The sequence below is a fragment of the Lactuca saligna genome, chromosome 4 (assembly GCF_052625555.1).
Source record: "Lactuca saligna cultivar CGN05327 chromosome 4, ASM5262555v1, whole genome shotgun sequence".
Classification (NCBI taxonomy): Eukaryota; Viridiplantae; Streptophyta; class Magnoliopsida; order Asterales; family Asteraceae; genus Lactuca; species Lactuca saligna.
The window spans coordinates 28,901,686-28,925,933 of NC_136420.1; the positions used below are offsets into that span (position 1 = coordinate 28,901,686).

The 24,248-nt window shown below is 29.2% G+C and overlaps 1 protein-coding gene and 1 long non-coding RNA gene across 5 annotated transcripts; both read left to right on the top strand.

The window, feature by feature from the left end:
• Positions 1-16,575: 16,575 nt before the first annotated feature.
• Positions 16,576-18,341, top strand: LOC145038385 (uncharacterized). Of its 4 annotated transcripts, XR_013679338.1 has the most exons (7): positions 16,576-16,988; positions 17,124-17,219; positions 17,389-17,477; positions 17,586-17,667; positions 17,897-17,930; positions 18,014-18,158; positions 18,233-18,341. It is a non-coding gene; the product is annotated as an uncharacterized LOC145038385 (long non-coding RNA). The 4 variants fall into 4 exon arrangements; XR_013679339.1 differs by lacking the exon at positions 17,124-17,219 and having other exon boundaries at positions 16,576-17,095; XR_013679340.1 differs by lacking the exon at positions 17,897-17,930.
• Positions 18,342-20,914: 2,573 nt separating this feature from the next.
• Positions 20,915-23,483, top strand: LOC145038386 (coniferyl alcohol acyltransferase-like). The gene is made up of 3 exons (XM_078986768.1): positions 20,915-21,373; positions 22,293-22,850; positions 23,014-23,483. Exons 1-3 carry the CDS (start codon positions 20,957-20,959, stop codon positions 23,419-23,421), a joined length of 1,383 nt encoding a protein of 460 aa, XP_078842894.1. The 5' UTR covers positions 20,915-20,956; the 3' UTR covers positions 23,422-23,483.
• The last annotated feature ends 765 nt before the right edge of the window (positions 23,484-24,248 follow it).

A 24,248-nucleotide genomic window follows, 5' to 3' on the forward strand; every position in this document is an offset into this window, starting at 1 on the left:
CTAATTTGGAACAAGGTGAAAGTACGTTTCATCCTTATGGTCCAAGGGGAAATGGGTTATTTAGAAAAAGTAACAGACTGGTAGTTAGATTTAACAATTCATGGACCAAAAAATCGTTATGAAACATCAAAAAAGGGCCAAACATGCAAATATCAGCTATTCTTAGGGACCAAAAATGTAATTTACTCTATTGAGTCTATTCTATATTATTTCACTTACCAACATTGTCATCTTGTAGTTCACTCTAATACTTGATCATTTTTATAAAATAGTTGTAGCTTTGAATTTATGATGCATGGAGAGATTATATGGTGATCATGGTCTTGATGCCATGGAAACACTTGGAAGAAATCCATGAACTTCATTTCCTGTTATGTTAATCATCTCAAATAGAAACAAGATGGGTGGAAAAAATGTAAATCAGATTTTAATAAAGTTTGGGCTGAAATATATGCAAAAAAAATTACAAATCACTCGATCACCTAAGCTTCTATTTCAAGCAACAAGATTCCAAGAATCTCAGTATAAAATGTAACTAAACTTTACCATTACTTTCTTTTCCTTTTAAAGAATTTTGTTTATTGTTTTGAAAACACCATTGGTGAGTGAGATCAAGGAAATAAAGGCAAAGAGTCAGAGAGGTGAAGGTATTCTTCTTTCCATTGTTGCTGGAAACCAACATTCCATCATGCCAAATCTTGAATTTGAATATTCTGATAATGATATTCATGAAGATGCATTTAAACTAATTAAATATTCATGTGAAGAGATTTGCACAACGAAAGAACAATCCAACAAAGTTTTTAATAGGGGTGTAAACGAGCCGAGTCGAGCCGAATACTACCAAGCTCGAAGCTCGGCTCGACTAAAATACTCGAACTCGAAACTCGACTCGAGCCTTGATTTTAAGCTCGAGCTCGGGCTCGTGAAATGCCCGACAGTCTCAAGCTCGGATCGGCTCGGCTTGACTAAAATTTAAAAAAAAAATCAAAATCACTAAATTGAGTAAGAAATATTAAACATTCCACATGTAAATTTCCAAAATACCAAAAAAACCACTATTAATCACCAAATATCAATATAACATCAACCATATATGTTATAAATGAATAATTATAAAGAAATGACATGTATCTTATAAATGAACAATTATAAAGAAATGACATATATGTAAATTACACTAAGCTCGACTAAGCTCGCGAGCCTTACGAGCTGAGTATTTTTTTTACTCGAGCTCGGCTCGATAAGGTACTCGAGTAGCTCGAGCTCGAGCTCGGCTCAATTAAGGTCGAGTCGATTTCGAGTATTTTCTGAGTCGGTCTCGAGTTTCTTGCGAGTTGGCTTGTCTCACTTACACCCCTAGTTTTGAATATTTGGACAACTTTCTTGGAAGTAATGCTTGGTGTCCATTCACGGGATGAACGTGGTGTGTTAGATTCAAAAAAGGATATTTTGGTAAATGGAGATAGTACTTTTGAAACATCCCAAAAATACAACCCATTTTTTTTGTTTTAACATTACTAAAAGCCACAACATCAAATGTTATATAAAAAACCATGTACCGCGTGTCTCAAAATGCCATAATAAATGTATCAAATCAAACTGAAATCAATATCATATCAAAATGTCTGAATAAAACTCCCAGAATAAAACTGTGAATGTGGTGTCTGCCATGTCATCAACCCAAGCTCTTCCCCTTGCTAGCAGGAGTACCTGAAACCAAAACTGAAATTGTAAGCACAAAGCTTAATGAGCTCCCCCAAACTACCACATACCATACAATAACATATAAAGCACATACTAGGCCTTGCCTACTGCATCAGACCAAAATCCGGAAATTGCATCGAACCAAAGTCTGGAACTGCCTCGGACCAAAGTCCGGAAACTGACCAAGGCCTTGCCTTTTGCATCGGACCGAATTCCGGAAATTGCATCAAACGGACGTCCGGAACTACCTAGGGCCTTGCCCCCTGCATCGGACTGAAGTCTGGAAACTGACTGAACATGGCATAGCATAATCATAACTACTAGCATAAACACATATACTGCATACGACATCGGACCGAAGTCCAAAACACATAACACAAACACATGCTTGAATCACAAAGACATTAAGCACCCTGAACTACTGCATCAGACCGAAGTCTAGAACTACTGCTAAACAAACGAGTCGGCATTGTGGTCGTAGACCTGTTCCTACTGGAAGGAAACTCACCTCGTAACGCTGGCTACAGAGATGCTAAATCTGGAACTAACTGACTACTACTCCGGAACTCCCTGGCTACAATCCCATAAACACTAAATCAGATACTGATAACTGTTCTTAGGGTAAAATGACTATTTACCCGTGGTCAAAATCAATATCCTAGTCAAATTCAACTATCCGTTGACCGGACTGACCGAGTTGGGCCACCAACTCGCTGAGTCCCTATCGTCTAATCTAATCCTCTACCTTCTTCCACTCGACAAGTTCTTCTTCAATACTAACATTGAGCCTAACTTCATCCGACTCGCCGAGTTGTATGAACAACTCGTCGAGTGCTCGTTCATCATATGAACACGTCTGTCTATGACTGGTCGAGTTGTATGAACAACTCGTCGAGTCTGATTTTAGGCGCAAAAAGATTGCCTTGGACTTTCCGACTCGCCGAGTCCTCTACATGTCATTACTATACAACCCATTCTAGTTGATTTCAGTGCATTCAATTCATAGATCTGGGCTTCCAGGGCTAGTTTTGCATGTAAAGTTTCCAACGTTACGTGCATGCATACGAGAATAAGGATAAAAATACCAAAATCATCCAATACTGAGCACTTAGGGTTTGGAACAAGGCTATTAATTTCCGCATAAAGGTAGCTGCATTAAGTTCCTAGAGCTCAATAACATCCAGATTTATGGTCTCCATCCTAAAGAGAGCTCACATCTCGATTTTGAATCATAAAAGGCTCCAAAAGAGACATAGCAAGCATACAAGATGGTTTAATGGAGGAATACACAAGGTAATAACTTTATTACCTGAATGAGAAACATATGGAAGCTAGCTCTTGGATCTCCTTTCTCTTCTATGGACCTTCTTTCCCTCCTTCTCTTCTACAATTCCCAAACTATCACAAAACACTTAAGCTCAACAAAGGGGGACTGGGGTTTTACAGAGGAGTGCTCTAAAGGTGCTGGAGGCTGGGGTGGGAGGGTATAATGACGTTTAAATAGGGTAAAAACCTTGGGATTTAGGGTTTCATCCAGACAAGCGGACTCGCCGAGTCCGGAATATAGACTCGTCGAGTCGCCAACTAAGAACGTGTGCAAATCCGGTCTCTACTCGACCAGTCGGGCTACAGACTCGTCGAGTTCCTCTTAAGGAAGGAAAATACTTATATTTAAATCACATACCAGAAATGGGGCGTTAAAACTTTAGTCAAAGAAGACGGGCTTCAAGTTCAACCAGAGAAAGAGGGTGGTAAGAAGCACACGTGGATCAATTTGGAAATAGTTTTAGTAACATGATATTTTTAGTATATATGCAATTAAATTAACTTGTGTCATTTTTTTAAAATTTTAATTTAGGAAATTGTTTTTGAAGGGCGTGAGGCGACTACTAGACCAAGTAACACTACTGAAAATGGTCATGAAGAAAAATCAAATATTCATGAGGTTCTTGTGTCACAGGTAAAACTTTATATCACCCATTTTTTTTTATCTATGTTATTTGTTGTTAAAATTTCTTTTAGACAAACAACTAAATGAATAATTTTTGTGCAAAGTTATGAAAAATCATTTTGTTTTTGGAAGTTTTGCTGTTTTACCGCTTATGGTGATATATATTTTTCCAACTTCACCATTTTCTTACTTGGATCAGGTTTCAAAAGTAATTGTTATATAATTTTGTTTAAAAAATATAATTTTCCTTACTTTGGCGTTCATTGTGTGTTAAGTTAAAAGAAATATTTTATTTACAAATTAGAGCACATGAATAGTGGTATAAGATCTACAACAATGGGAAATGGAAATCCTGGTGAGTCATCAAAAGTGGAGAAAGAAGATGGGGGAATTATCACCCAATCATAATTCGGATGAGGTCAATTTTTCAACATATCAAGACAATGGGAATGAGAATGGGACACATAAAGGGGAAATGGAAGCAGATGGTGATGATGAAGAAAGTGATGATGTTTCCGGTGGCTGTAATGACATCTTCGGTGATAAATCTGGAGGTTCCAAGGAGGAGGAGGAGGATGAATGTAAATAGGAAAATGAAGGAGAAGGGAATGGAATTGAGGATTTCATGTATTTATTGAAAAAACTATATGCCTCCCGGCGCTTAGCGCGGGTAAACGGCTAGTATGTGTGTGTGTGTTCGTATATATATATATATATATATATATATATATATATATATATATATATATATATATATATATATATATATATATAGGGTGAGTTTCAATATAGAATCATAATTAACCAAGGAACCAATCGTGAGCATCGGAAATCATAACGATCAATGGCCAAGAAAAATAGATGTACACTTTTACATTGGACGCACACACACCGGATTATAACAAAAAATCCACCCTTTACAAAAAAATCAACCACTTTTTTTCGTTAAAATTTTTTTTAGGCCACGATTTTTATAAAAAAAACCAAATATACCATTGTTCACGATTTTTCGTCATCTTTCGATAGAGATCAATGATGATATATAAAAAACGAACTCTTTTTTTTCGAAAAAAAACTCACTTCATTTTCTTTAATGAAAAAAGTTAAGGTCTATTTTTTTATAGAAAAAAAAGTAATCAATATATCAAAATTCATATTTTTGTAATTTTTAAACATAGATTCATATTCATATAAAAAAAAAGAAAAAAAAAACGATATTTGAGTTCATATTCATATTGTGAACTTGTTCAGATTCATATTGTAAACATGTTCAGATTCACATTGTGAACCTCCTTAGATTCACAGTGTGTATAATAATAAATCAGATTCACAGTGTGAATCTAAACTGATCGGAGCTTTTTCATATTGTAAATGTTAAAATTTGAAATATTTACAGTTTAGATTTACAATGTAAATCTACACTGATTGAGGGTTTTTTTTTTTTTTGTGACCTTCTCAGATTCACAATGTGAATCTGAACTATTCGAGATTTTTCATATTGTGAATGTTAAACATTTAAATATTTACAGTTTAGATTCACAGTGTGAATCTACACAGTTCGAGGTTTTTTTTTTAATCAGTGTTGATGTTTATTAATAGAGTACAAAAAATTAATATTTTTGGTATAATTAGTTTTTTTTTTTTTTATAAAAAAAAAGCTTAAATATTGAAAAAAAAATAAGAAAATTAAGTGGGTTTTTTTTTTCGAAAAAAAGTTTGTTTTTTTATATATATCATTATGGATCTCTATGGAAAGAGGACACAAAATCGTGAACAACGGTATATTCGGATTTTTTTTTTGATAAAAAACTTGGCCTAAAAAAATTTTAAATGAAAAAAAGGAAGTTGATTTTGTTATAATCCAATATATGTGCGTCTATTATAAAAATTTATAACCTTTCTTTTGCCGTTGATCGTTTAAAATTCCGACGCTTTTGATTGGTTCCTTGAATAATAATGGTTCTTTATTGAATGTTTGTTTATATATATATATATATATATATATATATATATATATATATATATATATATATATATATATATATATATATATATATATATATAGAGAGAGAGAGAGAGAGAGAGAGAGAGAGAGAGAAAACTGTAAGATTGATCCCTGTGGTATTCAAAAAACTTTGGATAGGGTCCAAAAAGTTTTTCACTTGCATAGAAGGTCTAAAATCAAGGTTTTTCTGTGTTTTTGGTCCAAAAAACATGAAAAGACGGTTATACCCCTTTACTTTCTTATATATATATACACACACACGCAGACGAACACAAAATCTGCCAAACCTAAGCACTCTATACCTCTCATCGAATCGCAAGACACCCACTGTATCTGGTGTTCTGATTTAGATCTCCCGGACCTTGTGCTCTGCTAACGATTCCATCATCGACACATCCATGTCCGATATCCTCTCCTTTTCTTACTGGTTTGGATCTTGTATACTCGAAAATTATTTCACTAGGGATAAAGTTAAAGAAATTATTATTGAGTTTGGAGTTCACGAGAGAACTTGTGATGAATCAAGATCGTTCACAACACTACAAAAGAATCCCCATTGCTACACCCTCTTACATCTTCATCCCCTTCTTCAAGAACTCGTTTCCCCATTTTAATCGATCTATAGTCACATCCCCACTCCACAAAATCTCCTTCATTAACTGACTTGATCCTACAACAATCATCCTTGCAACAAACCCACTGTAATCCTCAACATTTTGTGACAACGTCGTCTACCAAGGTTTTTTTAACAGCATCAAAAGAGAATAAGGTGATTGTTCATGGTTGTTGAAATAAAAATCATATCTTTACAGGTAATTTGATAAACCCACTTGTGGTTGATCGAAGAAAGTTAAAATTGAGTAAATCTTGCTCATATAACTCAAAGGATTCTACTTGAAATTTATAATGAAAATCAATGTTACTGGGAAATCAAAGCCCTGCTTTCACCTTTAAAGTTCATGCCACCAGCATTAGATGCAACCACCTCCACCCATCATCTCCACACCCATGTTCTTCGAATCAGGTACCACCTGCAAGTTACAATCAGATTCAATAGAACCATGTTCATCGTTCTCTTCTGTTTACATCATGACCTTGTTCAACATATCACCAGACCCGTGGATCGAGAGAAAGGGTAAGAGAAATCAGAGATTAGAGTTTTACCCATTTTATTATTATTGTTAATAAAATGTAAAAAAAATGTAAAAGTAAATAAATAAGGGTATAACCGTCTTTTTATATTTTTTTAAGACCAAAAACAACAAAAAAAACTTTGATTTTAGACCTTCTATGCAAATGAAAAACTTTTTGGACCCTATCCAAAAAAAATTTAATACCACAAGGACCAATATTACAATTTTTTTTTGTTTTTATTTAGATCTGTTGCTTTTGTTTTTGTTTTTTTAAAATAGCTGCCTTCTTTTTTTTATGTACTAATGTACATCTTTTTATTTAGCTATATCTATTAAAGCTGCCGTTTAAAAATTTAATAATTTAATCAATTTGCTTTTTTTTTTTTTTTTTTTTTTTTTAAATACGTGCTTTCTTTTTTTATCCCCTCATGTAAATCTTTTTATTCAGCTATGTCTACTAAAGCTGTCATTTGTTAAGACCATTATATATATATATATATATATATATATATATATATATATATATATATATATATATATATATATATATATATATATATATATATATATAGGGTTAAGTTCATTTGAGACCACCTATATTTTGTGAGACCGTGAGACGCATTTTTTTATTTATTTATTTATTTTTTTAGTTAATTCATGTTCCGAAAATAATATTTAAAAAAGGAATTTTTTTCTTTTTCCATTTATTTTGCATTTTAAAATTATTTTTAGAATATGTACAGTGTAATATTGTATTTAGAATATTTCACGTATTTTTCAAAAAAAATAGATTTTTTTAAAATTTTTTTTAGTTAATTCAAGTTCCGAAAATAATATTAAATTTTTTTTTTTTAGATTTTTCCATTTATTTTGCATTTTAAAATTATTTTTTAGAATATGTCAGTGTAATATTCTATTTAGAATATTTCACGTATTTTTAAAAAAAAAACGGAATTTTTTATTTTTATTTTTTTAATTTTTTTTAGTTAATTCAAGTTCCAAAAATAATATTTAAAAAAGAATTTTTGGATTTTTCCATTTATTTTGCATTTTAAAATTATTTTTAGATTTGGTCTCACGGTCTCACAAAATTAGAATGGTCTCAAATGAACCTGAACCTATATATATATATATATATATATATATATATATATATATATATATATATATATATATATATATATATATATATATATATATATATATATATGTTAATTTGAGACTATTCTAATTTTGTGAGACCGTGAGACCAAATCCAAAAATAATTTTAAAATGCAAAATAAATGAAAAAAAAATGAATATTATTTTCGGAAATTGAATTAACTAAAAAAAATAAATAAATCCCGTTTTTTTTTTTTTTAAATACGTGAAATATTCTAATAGAATATTACATTTTATATATTCTAAAAATAATTTTAAAACACAAAATAAATGGAAAAATCTAAAAATCTTTTTTTAAATATTATTTTTGGAACTTGAATTAACCAAAAAAATAAAAAAAAATCCCGTTTTTTTTTGAAAAATACAAGAAATATTCTAATAGAATATTACACTGTACATATTATAAAAAATAATTTTAAAATGCAAAATAAATAGAAAAATCCAAAAATTCTTTTTTTAAATATTATTTTCGGAACTTGAATTAACTAAAAAAAAAGTGTGTCTCACAGTCTCACAAAATTAAGCCGTCACACACACACACACACACACACACACACACACATATATATATATATATATATATATATATATATATATATATATATATATATATATATATATATATATATATATATATATATATATATATATATATATGAAAGTTAGGAATAGTAAACTTCCTAAGTGTTTGGCAAGATTGGTCACTAAGGTTATGTATGTTTGCTCCTCTTTTTTTGTCAATTTTTTTGTCACTTTTGCTCCTCTAACTTATGTTGATTTTAAAAAACTAGTTACAACATTGACCATTCATCTTTATGCTTTTTTGTCAATTTTTTTGTCAGAGACCACGACGTGGCAAGCCTTCTGACACCTCCGGGAGTCCCCCAGATGCAACTTGAGATGACGCATGCAGTGACGACCAAGCCCACGACGTGGAAAAAGGTTCCACAACGTGGCAAGGGCCAGTTTTGCCCTATAAATAGATTTGAAGGGCCATCCAAGTTTGGTTGCTCATTCTCTTATCTCTCACCCATATTACCTTGATTTACGTGCAAAGAAGCATCCCCGAAGCCCTGGTATCATCCTGATACCCGAAGCGAGTCCCGAAGCTCGAAGATCCCGAGAAGAAAAGAATTTCCGAGCCGAAGCTCTGCTCGTGAGGAGTCCGATTTTTTTGTGAAGATCTTCAAGATCTACCAAAGAATACTACTTCTACAAGTCGTAGTGTTGTCTAATCATCTTCTGATCAAGTGAGTGTATAGTCACTTTCATCTTACACATAGATATGAAGTATTTTATAAAATACGTGCTATGTGTATATATATTGTTGTTTATATGTGTGAGTGTGTAGTTACTTTCTTCTAACACATAAATATTAAGTATTTGCTATGAAATACATGCTATGTGTCTAATATAAAGTTGTTTATATGTGTGAGTGTATAGTCACTTTCATTTTACATATAGATATGAAGTATTTTATAAAATACGTGCTATGTGTATATATATTGTTGTTTATATGTGTGAGTGTGTAGTTACTTTCTTCTAACACATAAATATTAAGTATTTGCTATGAAATACATGTTATGTGTATAATATAAAGTTGTTTATATGTGTGAGTGTATAGTCCCTTTCATAAACACAAGTTTAATACAAGTATTGTTTGAATGTACTAAGTATATGTGTTATGTGAGTGTATCGATGTTATCTTCTAATCTCATAGATATGATTTATTCTCTATGAAATATGTGTTATGTTTATGTGCCTCATCTTTTATCTGGAATGTGTTTTGAATGAACGTACTATACAAGTTTTAAACTATGTCTAAAAATGTATATTTTTATCTAATAAAATGTTGGGTAGAACATGGGTTGATAGTTGTCTTGTGATAAAAGGATGAGAGGCCTCGATGTCATTGTAATACAGTCATCTAGTGGAATTTAGATGACGACCACAGACTTTTCTAGACAGTCCAATGGAACGCTAGCAAGCTCATAACCTGTAGGTGTTAATGAACTTGGGTGTTCATTCGATGTATTTCATCCCCCTCATGGTTGCCTTATTTGACTTATATTGCTGAGGAACCCCCGAAGCATGTGTTGTCGCCCCGATGAAATATTCTTAGACTAGGTCCCTTGTGTTAGTTATCTTAGAGATGTAAAGTGAGAATAACGGGAATGAGTAATTGGATTATTATTGGTTGATGAAATTAAATTAATTATATATTGTGGGTTGAAAACTATATATGCTCACCAGGCTCCCAAGCCTGACCCACCTAGTTTTCTTTGCATTACAGGTAATGACACAAGAGTATAAGTTGGTGGACTTGACGAGAGGTTTTGGATTATAGATCAGTAATTATAAATAACTGTTGTAAGGTCTATTTTATATTGTTTATGATTTTGGTCTGTATCGGAACATGACATCCCGAGGTTTTACTATTTAATGAAAATACATTCTCTTTGAGAAATGTTTTGATAAATGGTTATCATATTTTAATTTGGGAACAAATTCCGCAACCGTTTTCTTTAAAACGATCACTCTGATTTATAAAACAAAGCATAAACAAATCGGTATTTTCTGGCCGTGAAATTGGGGATGTCACAAAATCTTCTTCTACAAAGAGTAATTTTTGTAATGACACCTTTCCTCATGCGCCTACCGACTCACATGGTCAAAAATTTAAAATTGAACTATTGAAATAGTATTTGTTTTATATTAGTTTGCTAAATCTAGATGCACTTTTTAAAAATCAAATTCATCCTAATATACATGTTTTATCTTTTGTAAATTCTTTTCTATTGGAATGCTAAAAATGGATATTTTTCCAAAGAAAAAGGAGTTAAAAACTTACAATGTTTACTATTGACTTTGTTTTGTTTTGTTTTGTTTTTTGTCTTTTTTTTTTTGCCTCTTTAATGTATGTTTGAAGGTAAAAGTCAATATAACCCAAATACAAGGCAATTTGCACTGATATAATTTGCTAAAAAAATTTTAAGTACAAACTTGTTAACCAAGAAAATGAAAACATGATGTTATAATCAATATTTAAATAAAAGTACAATGTATATTTCTTGCACTTGTAATTAGCTATTTTCAAAAGTTCCTTGCTATAACAATGTAAAATTTGCACTTGCAGTTAACTATTATGGTTGATTAATTTATTTTGACTTATATGTTGTAGCTATTGTAGCCATCGGGTGCCCATTGGTGGTACAACATGTTGCTTAGCTGATGCCTTTTAAAACCAATTAAACTGAGATGAATATTTCTGAAATGAAGTTGTTTTTTAAATGTATTTCAAAAATGTATGATTAATTGTCAGCCTTTTGGTTTCTTTCTTTGTTAACCTAATGTAATGAATTGTTTTGAGTATCCTACTTTAACACCTCACAACTTGATTAATATAATGAAATGTATGTGTAACCTATCTATTTCTAAACACATCTTATTCCATATGCACAACACAAATACTTCACAAACATATTCTGCCCCTTGCGTAGCAAGGGATAACCATCTAGTTTTAATTAAGCTCGCACTTTTGGTCTACTTATGGTCTGATAGTTTAATATAACTATGAAAGATTTATATATTGTGTTATAGTCTTTGATTGTTTTTATAAGAATTATCAAATTATTCTAATATTCATCAAACTAAATAATTTTAACTAAATGCAATCAAATCTCTTTACCATCTTTTTTGTATCCTTTATTAGACTAGATGATAGGATTTGTACATATTTTTATGGATTTTTAAATATTTAATTTTGCACCACAAACCATATATAAGAATACGTTATCAACTACCTATAAGCCATCATATTCATATTTAATATAAAAAACTATAGTGAAAGATTGAAATTATTTATTAAAACCCAATAAATTCTTCTCATAACACATCCAAAAAAACCATGCAAATATACTTATGGTAGGTGTCAAAAAAGTTATGAAGCCTACTAGAGGTCTAATATAAACAAACCATTCGAAATATATAGATGTTGGGGATAAATTATTAAATAAAAAATAATGAGCACAAAAGCAATAGGAATAAGCTAACAATGAAAAAACTTGTGTTTTTTTTAATCAAAATGAAGTCAATTTTGATGGTTCTATATATAGTTGTTATGTACCTAATATTAGATATAGAACCATAAAAAACTACATAGTTTTAACAAAATGTAATCAAATCTCTGTACCATCTTTCTTATATTCACCATTAGAGTAGATGATAGGCTTTGTACATACTTTTATAGCGTTTTAAATATTTTATTTTGCACCACAAACCATGTATAAAAATACATTATCAACTACCAATAAATCTTCATAGTCAAATTTAATATAGAAAATTAAAGTGAAAGATTAAAATTGTTCATTAGAAACTGAATAAATTTCTTCCCATAACACATCAAAAAGAACCACGCAAGTATATATATGGTAGGTGTCAAAGAAAGTTATAAAGTCTAATAGAGGTTTAATAAAAACAACACATTCGAAATACAAGATGTTGGAGATAAATTATGAAATCAGGAATAATATGAGCTCAAAAGCAATATGAAGAAGCTAACAAAGAAAAAAATTGTGTTTTTTAATCAAAATAAAGTCAGTTTTTAAATATTTAACTATCTATTGTGTGCATTTGGATTGATTGTGAACCAATCATTTTAGTTATTTTAAAAAAGTAATTAATGCATATTACATTTTGAAGATATAATGAATATTAATTAAAAACTCAACATTTAATATGCATTAATTATTTTCTTAAAATAACTAAAATGATTGATCTAGAATTAATCCTACATGCACACAATAGATACTGGGAACATTTGAACCTAACTCTCTCTCTCTCTCTCTCTCTCCATATATATACACACACACACACATATATATATATATATATATATATATATATATATATATATATATATATATATATATATATATATATATATAGGGTGAGGTTTAATAGAGAACCATAACTAACCAAGAAACCAAGGAACCAATCGTGAGCGTCGAAAATCATAACGATCAACGATCAAGGAAATAGATGTACACTTTTACATTGGACGCACACACATCAGATTATACCAAAAAATCCACCATTTACAAAAAACCTACCATTTACAAAAAAAAACCCACCACTTTTTTTCGTTTAATTTTTTTAGACCATGTTTTTATCGAAAAAAATCGAATATACCACTGTTCACGATTTTACGTCTTCTTTCCATAGAGACTCATGATGATATATATAAAAAACGATTTTTTTTTTCAAAAAAAAACTCACTTTATTTTCTTTGATAAAAAGTTAAGGTCTACATTATATATATATATATATATATATATATATATATATATATATATATATATATATATATATATATATATATATATATATATAAAGTTTAATAGAAAATCATTATTATATATACATATACATATATATATATATACATATATATATATATATATATATATATATATATATATATATATATATATGAATCTGAGAAGGTTCATAATATGAATTTGAATAGGTTCACAATATGAATCTGAAGAGATTCACAATGTGAATATGAACTGAAACATATTTTTTCTTACCCGAATATGAATCTATGTTTCAAAAGTATAAAAAACCATGAATTTTGATATATTTATTTATTTTTTTCTATAAAAAATAGACCTTAACTTTTCAACAAAGAAAATGAAGTGGATTTTTTTGAAAAAACAAAGTTCGTTTTTTTTATTTATCATCATGGATCTCTTTGGAAAGCGGACGAAAAATCGTGAACAACGGTATACTCGTTTTTTTTTCAATAAAAACATGGTCTAAAAAGGCTTAAATTTCGGCGCTTTCGATTGGTTCTTTGTTATAATCCGATATATGTGCGTCCATTGTAAAAGTATACAACCTTTCCTTTTGTCATTGATCGCTTTAAATTTCGACGCTTTCAATTGGTTCCTTGATTAATAATGGTTCTCTATTGAACTTTCTGTTTCTTTCTCTCTCTCTCTCTCTCTCTATATATATATATATATATATATATATATATATGTATGTATATATATATATATGTATACATATATATATATATATATATGTATATATATATATATATGTATGTATACATATATATATATATATATATATGTATATACATATATATACATATATATATGTATATATATATATATATATATATATATATATATATATATATATATATATATATATTTATATGAAGAGAGGGAAAGATAGATAGAGTGAGAGAGAGAAGTAAGTTCAATTGAGAAAATAAAAAAATGTTGATAATTGAGGAATCATTCTCAGCCACTCTTTTATTTTTGCCACAAAAGTCTTCGTCGTACCAACGGATATAGGAAAGGAATACACATGTGTTTTCCAACAAAACATGTTTCTTTAAACTATGTTAAGCATTACCTTAATATATAGAAAAACATGGTTTTTATTTTTCGTTTTTCTAATTTTTAAGAAACTATTTTTATCGAAAATTGATTTTAAATATACCAAAATTCATGATTTTTTATTCTCTACAAATAGACATCCATATTGATATAGTTTTAAGATAAACTAATTTTTTTTTTATATTTCCAGCTATCGTTATTCATAAGTGAGTAAAAATGCATCAAATTTTTGCTATAGTATATTTATTATTTAATTATAAATAAAAATATATAATTATTTATTTTATAGTTTAATTATCATTTATATTCCTTATTCATATATGAATAACAAATTAACTATAACAAAAATCTGATAAATATTTTATTCATATATAAATGTAAAATATGACGACACTAAACACGTTTTATTCAAATACAAATAGAATATATGACGAAAGATAATGTAAAAAAAAATATTTTAAGTATGAAAATTTTATTACTTTTTATATTCATATATTAACGATACTTAAACTATAAAAAAGAGTTAAGCATACGTTTTGTTAATAAGTGAATAACAAATGTACTGTAATAAAAATAAAATAGATTTTTATTAACTTACGAATAAAAAGAGCTGAAACTCTTAAAAAATAAATTTGTTATTTTATATTAAAACTATATCAATTTTGATTTCTATTTATAGAGAATAAAAAGCTACGAATTTTTATATATTTTAAATAACTTTTTGATAAAAATGGCTTTCTAAAAATTAAAAAAACAAAAAAAAAATGTTTTTATGTTTATTAAGGTAATGATTAGCATAGTTTAAGTAAACATGTTTGGTTGAAAAACACATGTTTATCCGTTGTGCATTCCATCGGTACGTCTAAGTGTTTTGTGACAAAATAAATATATAGTTAAGATTCATTGATTCTCAACCTTATATATATATATATATATATATATATATATATATATATATATATATATATATATATATATATATATATATATATTTGAATCCATGGACTAACAAGGTGGGTAGTCAACTCATCTAACTTTTAAATTTTGGTTACAACTAATATATAAAAATAACATGTGCACGGTATTAAGTGGTGTCATTTATTTTTAAGTTGAAGGTTCAAGTCTCGTGGTAAACATAGATGAAATTAAATATTTGTTTAAAAGTAGATTATATTTGTATTGTTAGTTAAAAAAAGTTATCTTAATATTTTTCTAATGACCAACCATAAATTGTTTGGTTTAAATATGTAATATAAATCTCGAATTAATATCTCATATTTTATATTTCATTAGCCCAAAGTCAAAATTATTTAGCTCATGACATTTAAAATTAGATAAAAAAACGGAAAAAAAAGACAAAAAAAAAAAAAAAAAACAATTGTTGCTTCCTTCAATCTGGTCGGGTACAATTATAATAACTTTAAATCTTTTTTTTATACGACTTGACTTGATCCGCACCCCCAACTAGTGTTTTTTTTTCATTATATATCGATTTTATTTATATAGTGAACCTTGTGGTTATATGTTCTAAACTCGTCATTATATATATATATATATATATATATATATATATATATATATATATATATATATATATATATATATATAATTTTTTGCCACATGTCACATTCTTATTGATCTGGTCACATGTAATTTTGTGGTTATTTTTAATTTTTTTTTTCACATGACATTTTGTGTGTGTGTTTTTTTTTCATTTTATTAACTTCCACATAATGTTTAAATGTAATAATAAATACATATCAATTTGATTAACTGATTTCCTTTTAATTTTAACTTTTCTAAATTAAAGTTTTATTAGTTTCTTCTGTTTATTTATCTAAATTATCTGTTTAATTTAAAAAAAAAATTAATTTTAATAATTCAATATTTTTCGATTTTTTTCTTATAAATTCAAAGTTTTCAAATATTTAGAATTTCATTTTTTTTTTCTTTAAAATGAACTTATATAACAAATATTTCTTACACCTAATATATATATATATATATATATATATATATATATATATATTCTTAATAAAAGAGTACTTTGCACGTCACATATCCCTCTTTTGCATCTCCAACTTACCACGTGTCATCTTACTGTGAACTTATTTTTTTGTTTCCCGCCCATCCTTAAAACGACTGTATCTCCCCAAATTTCGCCTTTCTCTTTGGAAACCAAATCAAATTCATTTTGAAATTCAAAAGATATATATCTCCTATCATCAATCACCATCACTCGTACACCGCTACTACCCTTCTACTCATCCATTAATACCGGTGTCGTTCGTCTCTCTCTCTCTCTCTCTCTCTCTCTCTCTCTCTCTCTCTCTCTCTCTCTCTCTCTCACATCCTAATCTTAGAAGCACATTATGATGAAGTTGACATTTTTGATGAAACCCGTTAACTAGCCAAAGAAATATATTTCATTGACAAGAATCTGCTAAAGGTCTTTGTAATTTTTTTTTGCATTTTTTACATTTTCGTTATTGTTGCAAGGAGCCCCAACATCTCTTGCTACAATGCTTATCGATGATGTTTATGGTGCATTGATTAAGATTTCTTCTTCCCCCAATATTTTTGGTGCATCGATTGGATATTCTCTTTTTTCTCAGGTAAATATTATCTGGAAATCTTATATATCGGTATGAAGATTCATGGGTCTTAAACATGGAACAAAGTGCACTCCAAGTGTTTGAGAAAATAACATTATGTTTCTAAGGTTCTTTTTGTTTTTTTTCCTTTCGTAGTTAATTTCAAGATTATTGATGTACATATTATCAAGGTCCTTGTGTATACTGGTGGAGAAACCCAAGGCGATTCTTCATTCAATATCACTTTTATAGGTTGCAACTTTAAATTGCATCTTTATTTTTAGAATATTTTTTTCTTAATTCTTGATGGAAATATGTGAATGTTTAATTCATTATCAAATTTAATGTACAACTCATTCGACATTCTACTAACCATTTCATATATTCATGTTTTTACTGAATTTGGGCCAAACATTTTCAGGTCTGAAGTGCAAGACTTGGAAAATATCTTACGATGATTCACAACATGGATCTTAACTTTGTGATTTTATTTTTTATTTTTGGATGCAAGTAAGGGTACTCTTCATTTCATCCTTTTAATTTCTTTAATCATATTTTTACACAAAAAGAAACAATAATCTACAATTAACACATTTTCTGACTGTGACATGATTCCAGTTAAAAAAAAAGGAGCATGTATGCACTTCAAGTATACACAGATGATAGTAGCCTCATATCCAAGATCCTTATTGACCACAATGTAAGTTAAGTTGACTTTTGACTTCTCAATCTCCATTATTTTTAAACAATTATTTATTTATTTTTTTAATATATATATATATATATATATATATATATATATATATATATATATATATATATATATATATATATATATATATATATATATATATATATATATATATATGTTGTACAAAGAAAGATAGCTTATTCCCTTACATGGGTGAATGCTGCTTTGTCATCTTTAGACCGTTCAAGGGTTAATGACGAGAAGGACACAATGTAATATTTTCAAAATTTATTTTATTTAACCTTATAGTGAATTCATACCTTATTTGTTTTTTTTTTTTTTAAATTTTTTTCAGGAAGAGAAGGAACAATTATTACCTTTAGTAGAAGGGAAGCCTTAATTTGTACCTTTAGTCAAATTTTAGTATTTTGAAGTTGGAATTACTAATAACCATGGAATAGAGGATCACCATGGTGGTGGCCATTTGTTTGTCTGATCTGGTAAATTACTTGGCTTCATCTTTTGATTCTGAAACTGATATAGAATGTTCTAAGCATTTATTTATTTATTACAGGTGTCAAATATTTCTTTTGAGATGTAATTTCTTGAGTTTAACCCTTTAAGATGTGTTTTTGTTTAACATTTCACCATTGATTTTTGATTTGAGGGGACTGTTATGGATTTACAACATCAATTAAGTTTCTTAAATTCTGGAAAGATTAGTTTGTCCGCATATGTACATGTTTGACAAAAACGATGAAAGTACATTGTTTTTTTGCATTTAGCCCTTTGAAAACTAATAATTATATATCGTAGTTATACAAATATTATAACTAAAAACATCATTAAAATATTTCACTTGTCTGATTATAACATTCTACTCATAAATTTATGTCTGTTACATCCTTCTACTTAGAAAATCTATCCAATAGCACAAACACTCATTTGTAATTGGATGCCATTTCTATAATCAAGTAGATATTTCAAAGTACAATGCTCTAGGAGGAACAACATTAAAGTATAACGTGTTAATAAAGAAGTTTTATTTTTTTTATTAAGGGTATTTAGGACATTTTACTACCAAGATAGTATTTTTAAAGACGTTTGAATTATGTTGTGTTTTAATAAGAAATAAATTTGATCTTTACTATATTTTATGGATATGAAATTATGACCGTCTATGGTTAAAGGTATTTAGGACAATATTGTCTATGTAATGACTTTGGTGGTAATGTTTTTTCTGTATTTTGTTATTCGTTCAGATTTTTGTGTTTATGTGTTTCTGATGGAGCTAGGGATGTAACATGATTTGTTTGTCTATGCACTGATGCTTGACCTTTTTGTTTACCATGAAAAATGATTTTCCATTTCTTTAGTTAGTTACACATTATAAATTTGGTTTTTTTTGGCTTTTTGACCGATTCAAAGTTTATATCTACTCTTCTTTAAGTTACCTACAATAAAATGGTCCCTTTTTAGTAATTTGCTCAAAAAAAAATTATTTATCAACATATGTTTGAATATACATATATGTATTTATGATAACAACATCAACAATATTAATCCGAATGAATGATAAATATATAACAATCTATACATTATAATAAATAAAATCTAAAAATGACATCTCTTTTTAATATCTCTTTGACACATAATGTTTTTTTTTTTTATAAATGTTTTCTACATTTTATTTTCTAACAAATCAATCTAAATTCAAAATTTCAAAACATCCTAATAACAATCTCGAAATATATGGTATCTATCTTTTGAAAATCATATGAAATCTCTTAAAATGTATCCCAAAAAATCATAGATACATTATTCTAATTACATTCTTTACATTATACTTAAAATTAAAGTTCATATAAAATACATGAATAACATTCTTTACATTATTCTTATATATATATGTGGGGGCTAATTTTTAGTTTTCTCTGAGGACCCTTCAAAATCAATGGCCTGCTCTACTAAATGGCTACATGTTTTCCTAGTGGATATTGCAAAATTCATGTGTAACGGGATTGTTTTTACTTTTTAAGCGTCCTCACTACCATTTTGAGGAGAAATTTTATCTTTTTTTATGCAAAAATGATACTTTTACCACATAAAATAAACTTTTTTTTTAACCTGGAAGGGGTTGAAAACACGGAACTACATCGGTGCAAGAGTGGGCATTGACCCATCCCCACACAAATTTGATGTGAAATATATATTATATATAAAATTTGTATTTCCACTTAATAAAAAAAGTTAAGATTGTGTATTTTACCCTGTTTAAAACATTACTGAGCATGTCGATTAAAGAATTAAGATAATAATTTTTTGAATAGATCAAATTGTATTTCAATATCCATGGTGAATTTCTCGTTCATCATGTTAGGATATTAATATTTTTTTTATTATTTTAGTTAATCAATTATTTCCAACTTAAACGAACAATTTACTTTAAGATCATATATTGTTATATTTTGTTACCGTATTTTGCTACTTGTTTATATTTTGTAATTATTTGGTCTACCCTAAAGCAAAATCATGGCTACGCCTCTTGTTGAAAAAATGTCAATATTTGTGATAGAATGCAACTTACTTAAAATTTGTCATGGAATGCAACTTACTTAAAATTTGTCAACCTTGTCAGGTTGAATATCCACTTCCTTCCAATAATTAAAGTCAACTCCTGTTATTTCGCTATATGTGATATTCTTAGTGAAAAAAGTTTCATATAGATTGACTTTTAAAAAATGCAAATGGTGTTTTCATTATTAAGGTCAAATACAATTGTAGTAAAACTTTATGTTTTGTAAATATAAACATTTATTTCAAAAAAATTTAGTTACTAAGGATTCGTTAATTAATACAAAACATTAATTAACTCCACGATATACATTCCTACATTATTAAAGTTTCCTTGAAAGTACACTTTTTAATAAAACATACTTTAAAATACATAAAAGGCACTTAACCTTTTTGTAACCAAGAATCTACGCTTATACGTTTCATACATTATTTTCATCTTATGCCCTTTCCATTTTGTTTTTTATTCAACCAATTCATACGTGTTTGTTGAAACTTGTTTTTAATATAGATCCAAATGAATACATATAAAGTCACGAACCTAAAAAGTTATGTGACATGTAAAGCGCGCGAAAACAAGTGGAATTTCAAGATTAAGCTTGCCATGTGACATCTGACATGTTTACACTCCTTATATATACCTATCATTTGCTAATGTCAATCTACAGCAATTCAGCACCTCTCTCTTTATACAAATATCCATATACATCTTTCTCTTGAAGATATGGGCATTAGGGATAATAGTTTTTCAGTGAAGGCAATTGAGAATGTGGTGGTGGGTGCAAAAGAACCATGGAATGATCAATGGTTACCCTTCACAAACCTAGACTTGCTTGTGCCACCTTTTGATGTTGGCTCCTTCTTCTGCTACAAGAAACCCTCCAATGGGAGTTTCTCCGCCATTATAAACACCCTCAAAGCTTCCTTATCTCAAGCTCTCACACTCTACTACCCACTTTCCGGTGAGATCCTATGGAATGTAGTTGCCGGAGAGAACCAACTTTATTGCAACAACCAAGGCGTTGACTTCATTGAAGCTGTTGCTGATGTGCAGCTGAAGGAACTCAATTTGTATAATCCAGATGAGAGCATTGAGGGTAAACTAATGCCCAAGAGGCTACATGGGGTGCTTGCCATCCAGGTATATCAATAATTTTAACCTATAACTGTGGCGTTTGGCTTCCAATGAGTAGTTTATGAGTGTATAAATTTAATAGTTACAGATTTTTTTTTTATTGTTGTGCTTTTGTACTATAGCATTCTCTCGTGAAAAAATTACTCATTTTAAGTTTAACTATATCCATGCATGCATATGAGCATACAATTACAGTTTCTTAATTAACTAATCATATAATCATGCGTTTTCTGTTAAGTTAGATATATACATATACAAAAATTAAAATTTAACTTTTAACCAATAAATGGAAAAAAAAAAAAAAAAAAAAAAAAGTTGCGATGGAGAAAGAATATTCAACCTAAAACGTTTTGTCACGTTAATTAGCTTCTATAACATAGCTTGATCACCGACCAAGGTATCCCTTTGGATCCACGAATCAGGAATATTAATCATCACAAATAGTTTCATTGGGTTGTAAGTAAAAAACTATTTGACTGTCATTGTCAACGTTTTTTGGACTTCTGTTTTCTTTACTTTAATTGAAAAAAAATCAAATACATGATTATGCGAAATACCGTTGACTCTTTTTTTGAACATGCTAGTGGCTGGCATTTAATGAAATCAATATCTAACTCAGTCTTCGAACCTCATATAATGCTAGTTCGCTCGATACAAGACCTTATACTATATATGAGTTTACTTATGGAATTAATACTTTTAACAAACTATACAATAATCTTGCTCACAATAATATATAGTATATGATACTTATTTTTTTGTTGAGTTGTAATATTCACATCACTCATCTATAAATTAGTTAGAACTCGATATCTATATCAAATGTGTCATGTATTTTTCTTTGTTTCCAATTGCGTTATAAAGAACTATATTGATACAAAATTATTAAATTGATTTTAATAGTATTGAATGCTATAAATTACAGGTTACTGAATTACAATGTGGAGGCATTGTCATCGGTTGCATGTTTGATCATCGGGCAGCAGATGGTTACTCAGCTAACATGTTTATATCCTCATGGGCAGACCTGACTCGATCCGAAACCCCTGCTATGTTTCCCTCCTTTCAGAGGTCTATCCTTAATCCAAGATGCCCAACCACTTATTCCTCATCAATCGATGATGTGTTTGCTCCATTTCTACCACTGAAACCTGCTAATAATGACCAAAACCACGAGGATGAAGATAATTTATTAGTTAACCGTGTATACTACATTGAAGGTGCTCAACTTAAAAGGCTACAGTTGTTGGCGAGTGAAAATGGGTGCAGAAGGTCGAAGCTAGAGGCATTTACCTCTTTCTTGTGGAAGATGATTGCACTATGTTTTGAAGACTCGGGAAATCACAACCAAATGTGTAACGTGGCTCTTGCAGTTGATGGAAGACGAAGGTTGAGTGAGGGAGATGGAGAAGAGAAAGAAAAACTAATGGCTTCACACTTTGGCAATGTTTTATCAATGCCATATGGAAGTAAAAGATCAGAGGTAAGGAACATGGTTTTATTTCTTGTTTTTGTTAGTGAATCCGATACTGGGTGCAACACGGTCTTCCATATATCTTACAGTTTTTATAAAAAAAAAAAAAAAAAAAAATTAAAACCCAGACATTGAAAACTCTGACAAAGTGACAACTTCTATGGTTGAATAGGAGTTGATGGAGATGTCATTGAGCAATGTAGCTACGGAGGTTCATGATTTCTTGCAGACTGCAACCGAGAAAGACCATTTTCTCGACCTGATCGACTGGGTGGAAGAACGAAGGTCAATGCCATTAATAGCAAAGGCTTTTGCTGATGGGGAGATGTCGGTGATGGTTTCATCAGGACAGAGGTTTCAGATCATGGACAAGATGGATTTCGGGTGGGGTAAGGTGGCATTTGGATCATGCCATGTCCCATCTGCAAGGAAAGACTGTTATGTGATGACATTGCCAAGTCCAACCAACAATGAGGATTGGGTTGTTTACATGCATATGCCTATCAAGCACATGAACTACATCGAAGCACATGCTAGTCAAGTGTTCAAGCCCTTAAATGCTGATTATCTCAAGATTTAGAAAAAGATTTGTAGTTTTTTGTAAGTGTACTGTTTCTTTGATGTTCTAATTAATTTGGAATAACTGATGTTTATGTGCTATTGTATTAATGTTTTTTGTTCTTTTGAATTGCAAACTTTCCTCTAAATTCCTCGATAAAGTACTAGGAAAAATCATATGCATCGGTGTAAATATATATCGGTCTTGGTTTTACTTCAATTTCTATTTTACATCCTTGTGTTTTAATAATAAGCATATTAATAGAATTTAATGGGTGGGTGTTAGTGGTTCAATAATAATAATAATAATAATAATAATAATAATAAAATCTAAGACTTTCATAATACGCCGTGAATCAAAATTGTAAAACATAAATTTGAATAATTTCAAGTTAAACCGTAAGGTTAAGGGGTATGATCATAAGATATTTATTAGAAAAGTGATGCAACTTATGTGTCACGTTACCTCCATTATATTTCACTAGCCATTGATAATGGTTATCACTCCATATTATTTATTTATTTTTTTAATTTTTTGACATTATATTATTTAAAAAACACAATTATTAAACATACATATGTAACGACCATAAAAATTTCAATCAATTTTAACTTTTCAAAAACAACCCATTTTCATAATGTTATTACAAAAATGTTTTCAATACAATTATTATCAGAGTCTTCCCAGAACCACATCATAAAACATAATCATAAGGAGCGGTACGATCACGCTTTTGCCTTACCACAGTCTCCTGAAGAACCTGAAAAACATTAAACCACAACTGTAAGCCCGAAAGCTTAGTGAGATACCCCCAAAATACCAACCACATATACCACACATAACATATC